The sequence below is a fragment of the Glycine soja genome, chromosome 4 (assembly GCF_004193775.1).
Source record: "Glycine soja cultivar W05 chromosome 4, ASM419377v2, whole genome shotgun sequence".
Classification (NCBI taxonomy): domain Eukaryota; kingdom Viridiplantae; phylum Streptophyta; class Magnoliopsida; order Fabales; family Fabaceae; genus Glycine; species Glycine soja.
In genome coordinates, this window is record NC_041005.1 from 49,056,738 (window position 1) to 49,069,245 (window position 12,508).

At 33.0% G+C, this 12,508-nt stretch overlaps 1 protein-coding gene across 4 annotated transcripts; it reads left to right on the forward strand.

Annotated features, from left to right (window-relative positions):
• The first annotated feature begins 464 nt into the window (after nt 1–464).
• Nucleotides 465–11,693, forward strand: LOC114410190 (autophagy-related protein 18c-like). 4 transcript variants are annotated; one of them, XM_028374026.1, is made up of 6 exons: nt 465–2,752; nt 5,903–5,987; nt 7,031–7,875; nt 8,446–8,704; nt 9,464–9,587; nt 11,214–11,693. In XM_028374026.1, the coding sequence occupies exons 3-6, from the start codon at nt 7,093–7,095 to the stop codon at nt 11,305–11,307; spliced, it is 1,260 nt and encodes a 419-aa protein (XP_028229827.1). In that variant the 5' UTR covers nt 465–2,752; nt 5,903–5,987; nt 7,031–7,092; the 3' UTR covers nt 11,308–11,693. The 4 variants fall into 4 exon arrangements, with proteins under 4 accessions (XP_028229827.1, XP_028229828.1, XP_028229826.1 ...); XM_028374027.1 differs by lacking the exon at nt 465–2,752 and adding an exon at nt 5,476–5,651; XM_028374025.1 differs by lacking the exon at nt 465–2,752 and adding an exon at nt 5,476–5,647.
• The last annotated feature ends 815 nt before the right edge of the window (nt 11,694–12,508 follow it).

A 12,508-nucleotide genomic window follows, 5' to 3' on the forward strand; every position in this document is an offset into this window, starting at 1 on the left:
CTGTAACATTACTAAGAGTGAAATTGAATTGTAAATACAGTGTAGAAGCAGCAGTCAAAGTCGTCATCTATTAATCTCTGTCAGAGTCGTAATCTATAAATAGAAAAAATGAAAATTTTATATGAAAATATAATATATAAATGTCGATTGTATATTGTTCATTTTTCTCTCCTGTATTTCTTTGCAAAAGAAGGCATCTAAGTGTCACACAATTATATTTATTTCTTTAGATATTGGGCTTACTTTCCCGTCTCTGACTCTCATGGGGACAGTGACCCATCATGTGTCCCTACTCTATGAATTCTGCAAAAACAATAAATAAATAATAAATACATAATGATAACCTTTTCTTATTTTCATTATTGATCATTTTGTCACTTACCTACAAGTGTTTTTTCGTCTTTACACTTTTTCACTTCTTTATAACTCTCGTTTTCTTTCGTCAGTTCAGCGCAGATACCCATAAAAAAAATACCCGATTTAGGGTTTCTGCCACCATCTCCCTTGCTTCTTCTCCTCTCATCTTCAATCCCTCTTCCTACTCAATTCTAACTTCAACTTTGTGTTCTATTCATTTCTCATCCAAACTCACTCAATTAACATCCTTTCAATTCGTTCATATATATGTATACGCCCTTATCTTTCAAAAATTTAAATTACTGTATGTGCTTCCCGTGGCAATTCTATATATATTTGGGTTGGATTAATCTTTCTTCTTCACTGATCATCTTGCAATTCTCAAAGTAGGGTTCCCTATGCCTACTTCCTAGCTATTTTCTTCTCTAGGTGTTGGATTGATGGTATATATATTTAATTATATAGCCCTATATGCTGGTACCAATTTTCACCAAAATGTTTTTCAAATGAAACTTGATTCCCAGTTTGTAAGCTTGCATGTACATACACATATATTTATACACCTTCTTGTCCAACCTCGTTTGGAATTTGTCGTGCCTCTTGTTCAGCTCTTTTCCTTTTCCTAGCTGCAAGTTTTCTTTTATTTGAAGCTGTCCTTATTAATTTTGGGCCTACAGAAGTGCCTTCCTTTTCCAGTTATTTCTTTTCTTTTAGTTTTATGTGAATTAATAATTAAGCAGTCAGTAATTGGCTTTGCAATTGCATATTAGGTAGATTAATTTGGGTTCAGAATCAGGATAAAAGGGTTTTGTAACTTTAGCAAACAATTCTGTCATCTGACCTAATATTCATTGATTCATTTGACAGAATCTGGATATATATATATATATAATTGTCCACTTTATCATTAATTGAAACCTTTAATTATATATACTTTAACCCCACATATATTTGTTTTTCATTAAACCTATATAAACTATAGTTTAGGAAAATGATTTCTAGTGCCAATTGCACGTACGAATTCTAAATATAGTTCATAATCCATGATTTTTGTTAATCATCCAATCTCCTTTATTTTGAAATTTACATATTAGTCAATTACATTATATTATAACAACTGTTTCGTAAGAAAATTCGCATCATGATACCATTTAACACTACTCTTATTAATTTCCTGCTAGCAAGCATACATATTACTAGTTCTTAATGTATTTTTCTAACCCTTATTTTGAGAATCTTTAATTAGTTAACTAGATTGATTTATTTACTATTTATCATCATCTCTCAGCTACCATCAACAACATTACCAAATACACAGTACACTCCTTCAACCCCTCATCAATGTCATGTATGATGTCTCCTGTCTCGGAAAGGAAACTGAAAATGTACACACACAATAACAAGAGATGTGCATTGACATGTACAGTAGTACTGGGAGACAAAGAGAGTGAAGGAGCTTCCTTCAGCCCACGCATGGGTTCGGGGGATTGAAGGGTTGCTGAAGCATCTGCTGACTCATTCATACACACAGAATAGTGATTCAAATTGCTAAGGTAATTGTGTGAATGAAGCAGGAGATATTTTGCATCCCTCTTTCTTTGTGCTTGGACTGAAGGGGAGCTCCTTCTTTCTGTTGCCTCCACTTGTATTAATATTAATCTCTTCTCTTTGTCTCCAACACTATCTTAATTAGGATGTGTTTATTTTACCGTTGAAATCTGTTGGCACATGTTATAACAATGTAGTATTTTATGAAAAAATAACAAATTGTTACTCTCTTTATTAATTTTGGATCTTTTCTAACGAAAAAACAAACACACTTAATCTCTTAATATACATGATCTACTTAAGTCGGGTACAAATTAAAAGGGTGCAGCTAGCTAGCCACAACCACTGTAGCTGATGTAACTTATCGTCTTCTAGGTCTTTGTAAGTATTAACTCTTCACCACTAGCGCTGCCCAAGATTCGGCAAACATCCGCAACACTTGCATATGATCACTTTTATTTATATAGCTCCATGCCCGGCCCACCTAGCTAGTACTTTTTCACTTTGCCTGCAAAATCATCATCACCATCATCACGTCCTATATATATATATATATATATATCTGTGTGTGATCTGTTCAAATTAAAATGATTGCTCTCATATAATATAACTTTGTGTGTGATTAGTGATTACTTAATTAATTGCCTAACATGTTTTTCAGGAAGCGAATTAGCATTCAGTACTGTACATGCTACTTTACTTTCCGGTTCTTGTACAAGCTTACCTTCTCCCCCATCATCATACTTTCCTTCAATTCTTTTTTTTTGTGGCTGAAAAAGCAAAATTTAGGTCATCTTGGGTCCAACACTTCACTTGTTTGTCTTCCTTCCATACTTGCCAGTTGAAGGTACCAATCATTCAATCTAAACCTTAATTCTTTCCCATTCCTAATTTAAGTGCATTGTATCTATCTATCTATATGAATTTGTTAACCTACACAGATAGATAATATATATAGATAGATATATTATTGATATATTTTAAAATATTTTTTTATTATAATTTGTTAACACATTTATACTAAAAAAAAAATCCTGTATATGTTAACAAATTCGGCCACAAACATTTATTAACATATATACTTTTATTTTCTAGTATTAGTGTGTTACTTAAAACATATATATATGTGGATGGGTTAATTAATTTGGAGCTGGACTTCATTTTATATTCAATGTCCTTAGCATAATATAACATGTCATACTTAATCAAGCGTGGTGAGTCAGGACCGATCGAGTAAAGTATAATATTAGTACTAATTTATAGATATGTACGATTTGACACACTCAGCAGACAGGATATTGAAGCAGATTATGATGTCAGACAAAATATCAACGACAATTAAATATTTTTCTCTAACAAGTAATTAATGGGTGGTTTTTGAGCACTAAATTTTCTAGTAATTGAACTACTCATTAGTGTCTTATTATTGTTTTCTCAATTCTTACTATATCAAAAACAAAACTGACATAAGAAATGAGGTGGTAGTTGTTACGCGCCAGGGAGTAATTAATGAATAAGAATTTATCGTTGGCGATTTTTGGGGTAGTAGGGGTATTTCGATTCGATCCCATCTAAAGGTTTTGCATGGAGAGTGTTATTAGATAGAATACAAACGAAAGCCAACCTATGACAGAAATATGATGTTAGACGATAACAATATCTTATGCCGGTTTTGTTGTCAAAGGAGTAATCTATACAACTCACCTTATGATTTCATGCACCTTCTCTTATCTATTTGTAGGAAAAACATTGCTATAGGTGGGTAGGGGTTCAAGCGGTAATGTATAAAGACCGTAGGAATCATTTTCGACAACATTGTTACCATTTTACAGCCTGGAAAAATACTCAAAATGGCTTGGTGGGTTGTATTTATTTTTTGTTGGATAAAAGGGAATATTGTGGGTTGTATGATTTACCTCAATATAGACTTTATGTTGGGTGTGTATGTAAGCATTATAAGTAGAATGTTAAGTGTACTTTTCATGGGGATACCTATTGTATATTTTGGGTGTGTTTGATTAGCTAAAAAATAATGAATTAACAATATAAATATATTTGTCCAACGTTTGATTTTAAAAATAATTGAAAGACAATATAAAATAAAGAATGATAAACCGGATAAATATCCAAAAATTTGTAACTCACTAAATTTTGCACAAATTTTTGTCCATCTAACAAAAGTAAAAACATAATATTATCTTTATTTTTTGACTTTTCATTATTTCACACCTTTTTTTCTTTTTTCATATGTGTTTCTTTCTCTAAACTTTCCTCTCCAAACTTCGTATCTTGACCACCAGCGAGGCCTGCATTGGCCATTGGCATGGGCACCTTGGCCCCCGATGAGGGTATTATGAATTGTTATTATTTTCTTTTTGCTCATTATTTTTTTCATTGTTAATTTATTCAAATGTTCTTATCGTCATCTTTCTCCTTTTCACCGTGTTTTTTTTTTCTTTTGGTCAACTTCGGTGAGACCACGTTGGGCCGTCATGTCGTCACTGCCATCACCGTGACCCAGTGGTGGCCTTGCATCGGGTGGCGTCAGGGGCCGCAACTCCTTCATGGAAATGTCTTTCTTTTGTTGTGTTGTCAAGGTGCTGTTAATGCACCTAAGGTTTTATAGTAAACTTTATATTATTTTGTTCAGTACATGAGCACATCAAATAAAATATAATACAAAATTACTTATATTGTGCATCGACCACCAAACAACATACAATACAAAAAATTATCTTATGATGCAACTACCTCTTATCTATTACTTTTTTGTCCGTCTTATCTTTTTAGCAAATTAAACACACCATTTATCTTTGCTGATTAAAAAACCCAATAATTAAGTAGTTTTATTTCAACTAGTTTTTCCCCTATAATTTTGCCAAACACAGCAACCATGTCATGTCATGTCAATGAGATTGACTATGTCTAGAGCACTAGTAATCTAGGGAAACAACCCTCTCCATTCTTCCCCCCCCCCCCCCCCCCCCCTCTCAAATTCTTTAATGGTTTTGAAAAAATAAATAATATTTTTCATTCAATGTGTATCATGTTCATTTCAATTACATTTCAATTATTTCTCCAAAACTTTAGTAATAAAAGAAATGTAGGAAAAAAATGAGGAGGATGTTGACCCATAACTAAAACACTTTTGATAGTAGAAATATTTATAAAAATAAAATATGTTTTAAATCTCTCAATTTTCAACTGCAATTGATTTTAGTTATCATATTTTAAAAATAATATTGGTTCTTGATTTTTTTAATTGGTGAATTAATATCCCTCCTTAATATCTTAAATTTTTATAAAAAGGAATAAATTCATCAATTATTAAAAATACAAACATCAAAATTGTCATTTTAAAAAAATATAAAAACCAGGAATAGTTTTAATTAAAAAATTGAAAGAACTAAAACAAAGTTTATCCTATTTATTGATTATTAATTATATTTAATAAATTTGCATGTATTTCTTAATCATGTTTTTATTAATATATTTTTATATAATAATTTTCATTATTATTTTCCTTCTGTTAACAAAACAAACCAGGCATGAATATGGACGGATCCCTGAAATTCTCCAATTAAAAACTAGAAAACAAACAAACAGCTAAGGAAGGAGGGGTACAAACGGGACGAATCACAAAGAAAAAACTAAGAAAAAGAGGCAGAGATATCATATGATTATGAATTTGCAACAGAACCCTCTGCCTCACGCTTACCATTCTGATCTCCACTTCTTCGCTGTCTGTAACACGTTTCATGCAATTTAATTTTTCTTCTTCTTGTTATTTATTTGCTTTCATGATTTTATGCTTCCCTTTTTCTTGGACACCCGTTACTGGGAATTTCAATTTTCATTGGTTTTGTCAAATTGATTTTCCCAAAGTCACCCGCCAATTTTTTTTTTTTTTATGTTTTCGTCAATTCTTGCTTGTTAGTTGTTAAAGTTTGCATCTTTCCTTTCAATTTTGAAACTTCTGATCATGGGATATGTGTAGGTGCGATGAAGTGAAGTTTCATTGCTGCGAAGAGTGAGAATTTGCTGTCTTTGGTCAGAGTTGCTCCGAGTGATTGCCTCCGCTGGTACCCTCTTGTTCCAATCACATTTTTACCCTTACTTGCAAACATTTCAAGATGTACAACACGATGCATTTTATTGATAAACACTTATAATGAGCATTTTTTGCTGGGTGGGAAGAATTGCAGTTTAACTGCATACTGCATAGTCTTGGTTTCATACAAAACCCTGTATAAACAGAGAAGAAATAAATATGGTTTCAACTTATGTTTATTGATTGAAAGCTTGACATTAATATATGTTATGTGGTCATTTTGGTTATTTGGGACACTAGATAAATTGCCTTAAAATTGCTCTTTCTGTAACACTTGAATGATTGGTCTGTTTGAACTCTGATGGGCATCAAAATCTAGGGCATAGTTGTTGCTTAGATAAGTCTAATGAATTTGGGTACTTGTCATTTTAAGTGAGATATAGAAGCTAGGGGATCTGGTGGTGCGGGAACTGGTGCATGAAAACAGAGCTTGTAGAATTAGTAAGACTTGTAACTAACTATAAGATAAATCTCAGGCATATAGGTTTATGGAAGTTATGAATAATGACCCAAGCAATGAGCTTAAATGTGCTACACTAAAACTCTGATTGTGGTTTAGAGTTTAGATGCCGAATATATGTGATATATTATCAGGAAAATGAGGCCGGAAAGGACTGAGCTGCAGAACGAGTACGAAAAGTGTGTGTTTCTGAGTTGATGTGTGTGCTACTCTTTTAATTGAAAAGTTCTGAGTTATTGTGTGTGTAGTGTGTACATTTAGTTTTCATACCAAACATAAAAAATGTGAATTGCCTATAATCTCGTGGACTACCTTGCCTTCCTATTTATTTCTTATTTCTTATTAGCCTGTTTGAATGACCATTAAGTAAAACACTCAGCTATTGTTGAATATATATGAAGACAATTATAATATAATTTTTTGCATTTGGTAGTATCTGATTAATTCCCTCCCAGTACTTTAATCCCCCAGTTTGCAACTTGTAAACATTACAGAGTCTGATTAATAATTTGTTTCAAGTAATATCAATGAATTTTTCTTGTCTGTTGCAACAGAAATCTCCTTTTGGCACTTCACTTACTATACCTTGGTCAACTGAGGTTATTGAGTGCAGCAAATGCTGGCTGGTGCCCCGTCTTCTCATATGAGTTCATCTGTCTCAACATCTCAAGGAATATTTCCAACTTCAAGAATTGGAAGTGGTGAATCCCCCAATAGTGGGGCCTCTTCTTTTACCCAGCCTATTGCAGATATGAATGAAAATGACGAAACAGACTTGCTCTCAATATCATGGAATCAGGACTATGGTTGCTTTGCTGCTGGCACAAGTCATGGTTTTCGTATCTATAATTGTGAACCTTGCAAAGAAACTTTCAGACGTGATTTAAAAAGCGGTGGTTTTAAAATTGTAGAGATGCTGTTCCGCTGCAATATTCTAGCACTTGTTGGTGCTGTAGCTAATTCTCACTATCCACCAAATAAAGTTTTGATATGGGATGATCATCAGAGCAGGTGCATTGGTGAATTTACATTTAGGTCTGATGTTCGTGGAGTGAAATTAAGACGTGATCGAATTGTAGTTGTTCTTGAGCACAAGATATATGTTTATAACTTCACAGATTTGAAGCTTCTTCATCAGATTGAGACTCTGGCAAATCCTAGAGGGTTGTGCTGTCTTTCACACCATTCAAATACATTTGTTTTGGCTTGTCCAGGTCTTCACAAAGGACACGTTCGAGTTGAACACTTCGGACTGAACGTGACAAAATTGATCAATGCTCATGATTCTCAAATTGCATGCTTCACTCTGACATTGGATGGGCTCCTTCTTGCAACTGCTAGTGTGAAGGGCACTTTAATTAGAATCTTCAATACAATGGATGGGTCTCGTTTACAAGAAGTAGGTTACTACGAAGTGGATTTTATTATTGTGATAACTATTAATTTATTATGTCTAACTTCCTGCTTTGTATTTTTCTTTTTTGGGAATTTTAATTTTCATGTCTGCATAGTATAGTATGGATTGACTAAAAAATGAACTTTTTTCTTCTGTAACGCTGTTTTATTCAAAGGTTTTCATATTCCTCTTTTGATTGATGAAAGTAGGAAATCAAAACAAACTATCTCTCTCTAGAATTAAACATCTTGTATATAAGATATATTCATTATTGTGAACCATTTATTGTTTTGTTTGCACACTCCCACTTGATCATTTTTAAATAATACTGGGATATACCAATTTACTTTGCAACTTTGGATATCTCCATACAATAATAATGTTTTAGCATGTTTTGTAGTTACTCTTATTTGTGTTGTTTATAAAAAGAAGCTTTTGTGCCTTAATAATCTTGGATTGTCCACAAAATTTCCAAAAGTTATAACTTTTTTTCCGTAGGAACTGGTTTGATCTTCTCTATCAAATTTTCTTCTTTATTTTCATGTTCTATGATCCATTTACTCTTGCTTGTAGGTAAGAAGAGGGGTAGATAGAGCTGAAATCAACAGTATAGCTTTGTCTCCAAATGTCCAGTGGTTGGCAGCATCCAGTGACAGAGGCACTGTTCATGTATTCAGCTTGAGAGTGAGAGTGTCTGGGGAGGATAGTTTGACTCAGCCAAATGCTTTTCAAGGGCCTGCACTGTTTCATCAGAATTCTTCATCTTCTTTAGATCCCTTGATTTCTCCAAATACTGGTGCTAACCCCAATTCATCATTATCTTTCATGAGAGGTAAAATAAATTTTCTTGAGCAGTTGAAATTATCATAACTTGGAGATTCATTCATTTTATCCAGTTTACTCATTGCAAACACTCTCTCTAACACTCTGCTATTGATTGAAATTTTTTGGAAATCACAAATTTTGAAGGTCTCACTTCTAAATCAAGAGAGAAGGTCATTAAATGAGAAGTGGGACCCACCCAAAATTGTAATTTTCAATAAAATTCATCCAATAGTAAAGATAGTGTTGATGATACCTTTTATAGATTAGAAAACTTGATGGAATTACTAGATCCACTTCAAACCATCTATCTAAAGGTCTACTATTTTTATATAAGTGCTAGGTAGGATCACCTCCCAAGAACTGGTGTATGTGCATGCTTGTCCTGTTCTGATTGCTAATTGCTTAGACACACAAAAAGCCAATTTCTTCACCTCCATTAAGTTTACCTTTGGATTTCCACAGGGTTATACTTTTCTGCACAAATCTAGATGAAACCAATGGCTCTGCACATTAGTTATGCTTTTTTGGGGGGTTATATAACAGTTGTTGACGTAGCATTATCCTTTTTAAGAATCAAATCCTTGTAAAGCATTGCTGTATTAACATAATCTTTTCTAACAGAACCCATATCTTTCAAGGATACAGGGTTTCTGTTCTCTAAATCTACTCATGGTTATGAAGTTTTTCTTTTAAAATGGGATATTGCACAATATTCATGGTACATGTATCCTTTTATGCTTACAATTTTTCCTTGACCATATTGTAGGAGTTTTACCAAAATATTTTAGCTCAGAATGGTCATTTGCCCAGTTCCACTTGCCTGAATACACTCATTTCATTGTGGCATTTGGATCTCAGAACTCTGTGATAATTGTTGGTATGGATGGGAGGTATGTATATTATCATTGTCCTACTATTATTGTGAACTTGTCTGAGATATTGAATCGTTGATCTTTAAATTTTTCATATAAAGTTGAGATAAATGTAATATCTTAGTGTTTGGAAAGCTATTGGAATGCACTTAAATGGCCAATGATACAATTTTCTCCTTCTCTGTTTGATACCTGGGAATGTGTTAACTGCCGTTTGCAGCATTCCAAACTTCTAAACATGCCTTTAATGAAGCATGCTGTTGAGATTAATAGCTAATTTAGATAATATATTGTGGTGATCCAAGTAAGACTTGTAACATATATCATTGATATTTACTTATCATTGAATCATGTTCATGATGCCTTTAATGATGAATAACCTTTTGTAAAATGCAAACTTTATGAACTTCTCATTCAATCATGTGATATTTTTGGTGTCTGCATATCAAATTTAAGATAAAGCAGAGACTCAAGTTCTAATTTAATAGTTGATATTTACTTATATTTTTAAAGTATATTGTTTGTTAAAATGAGGGTGAGCCTTGGCACAATCATAAGGTTGCTGCCTCGTGACAGGATTGAATCTTTAGAAAGAATCTGTCCACTTGGAGGGGTAAGGTTGTCTACATCTATGCTTCCGAAATAACACTAGGTGGGGGCCACTTTATTGTTTGTTAATTAGATTAAGAAGTTCCACTTGATTCTAAAATTCTACAAAAAGCTATTTATGGAGTTAGTGGATTCTCACATATACACATATATAGTGTACTTTCAAATACATGCATGAATGCAGAGAAAGTTTCAGGAGCTACTTCTATACAATTATTGTTTCTGTATAATTACTTTGAAGTTGATCTCATGTTAGGATTCATTAGCCTAAAAAGGAGATATATAAATGTATAAGACTATTCAGTTTATGTCACTTCTCTATCACTTATAGCCTTGTGAAGGAACTTTGTTCTTGTCAACCTTACTCACAACTAGGGGTGAAAATGAGTTAAGTTGAGCCGAACTCAGTTCAACTTGACTCGGCTCGTTAATATTTAGTTCAGCTCGAAGCTTGACTTGAACTCGACATGAATCTTTTTTTTTTTTTCAGCTTAAACTCAATTTGGTTCAAGCTCACGAAACAGCTTGGTTCAGTTCATTAGCTCGAATCACATGAACCAAAGAGTTAAAATTTTTAAATCCTATACATCTCAAATTTTCAACTTATTAGTAGATTTTAGATAAAATGATTATTTAATTTTTTAAAAAAGAAAAATTGAACTAATTCTATTAACTTTGTAGTGCCACATGGTATGACAAAGAAAAACATAATTATAAGCAAAGTCTGCATAAATAAAAACTACCCCACCTTGCATATATAAAATAATAAAAAATCAAATCAATTATATATATATATCGAACTGATTCATAAACCAAACAAGTCAAACTATATGCAACTTAAGTTTGACTCATTTATTTAATGAGTTGATTATCGAATTGAATTTCGAACTATTTTCTAGTTGGTTCGGTTCATTGTCACTCCTACTCTCGAGCTGTGCTCTCTTTTTTCTTTCTTTGATATCAGTTTATTTAGTTCTCATAATTCTTGTTAACCTCACTCACAACCTTTTGCTCTCTTGTTTTCTTTGATACCAGTTTCTATAGATGCAGCTTTGATCAAGTACATGGGGGAGAGGTGGTGCAGCAGGAGTATGTTCGTTTCTTAAAATTTGAAAATAGGCCCAAATAAAAGTTGCTCAACATCCTTGCCATGCAGCAACTATCCTCAAGCCGCGTAAATATGTGTCCAGCACCAGGCAATAAACTCTTCTCATTTTGTGTAAATATGATTCCCCTGTTTTGGAGGATCTGGAGATACATTGTTGTATATCCTGTATATTTTGGGGGGAAATTGAAATTGAAAAGGAGAAATACCGATAGCATCAGCTGCATCACAAATAAATGACTTACTTTTTATATCACTGTAGCAGTGGCATGTTTTGCTGGAGTATATTGTCATGTTACTTGGGTACATTCATTCAGATGTATAGTTGCGTTTGGGACTCCTCAATAGTATTGCATTTACTTGGATAAGGTTTGATAATACAAAGAAACTGAAACTCCTCAATAGTATTACATTTTGTACACAGCGTAAGTATCCCATTTGGTTGAGCAGCCGTTGCTTAAATAAGTGTCCCTTATATACAATCGTCACCTCAAATAACTCTAATGGTGAAACTTAATTACCGTTGTTTTTTTATTAAATTAACTAAAGTAACCATTGTTGAAGATGTTCTAATATCAGTTGTTATTATCATTCGTCATCTCTAAAAGTGCAACTCGAGTTGTGTTGGACCGTGAATTGGTTATGATTTGTAACTAGGGAGTTGACGTGTAAGAAAAAAATGGAATCTTTAGAATTTTGGGATTTTGATCAGTATTGTTGCAATGTTTTAGTATTCGTTTGTTTTTAGATAGGACACACTTCAGTGTTCCTCTCCTCCGTTGAGAAATTTGGTGGTGGAATGAAGAAGATAATGGTTATAGCAATGATGATGATGCTTTATTTACCTCTATCCTTGATGCAGTGAAAAAATTGTACATCATCAAAATTGAAATTGCCATCAGACTTGTTGACCTCATATAGTTAAACATTTCCCTTCACATTATTCATACATAAATAAAATCAATCAATCCCAAGAGAGAGAACATACTTATATAGCTGTGTAGCTTGTTGTTAAGAAGATTCTCAAATTCATGAAAGAACACATGGTCTCACCAAGAGTCCAAGAGCAAACTACATATCAACAGATCATATAACAAACATACAACAAAACAGTACACAGAATCCTCATGAAGTTCCTTCTGAAACTTATAAATGTCTTCCTTATTGAAACATGAATACGATCTCCCTACCAAAAATATAAGAATTTAGAAACCAAGCAACATCT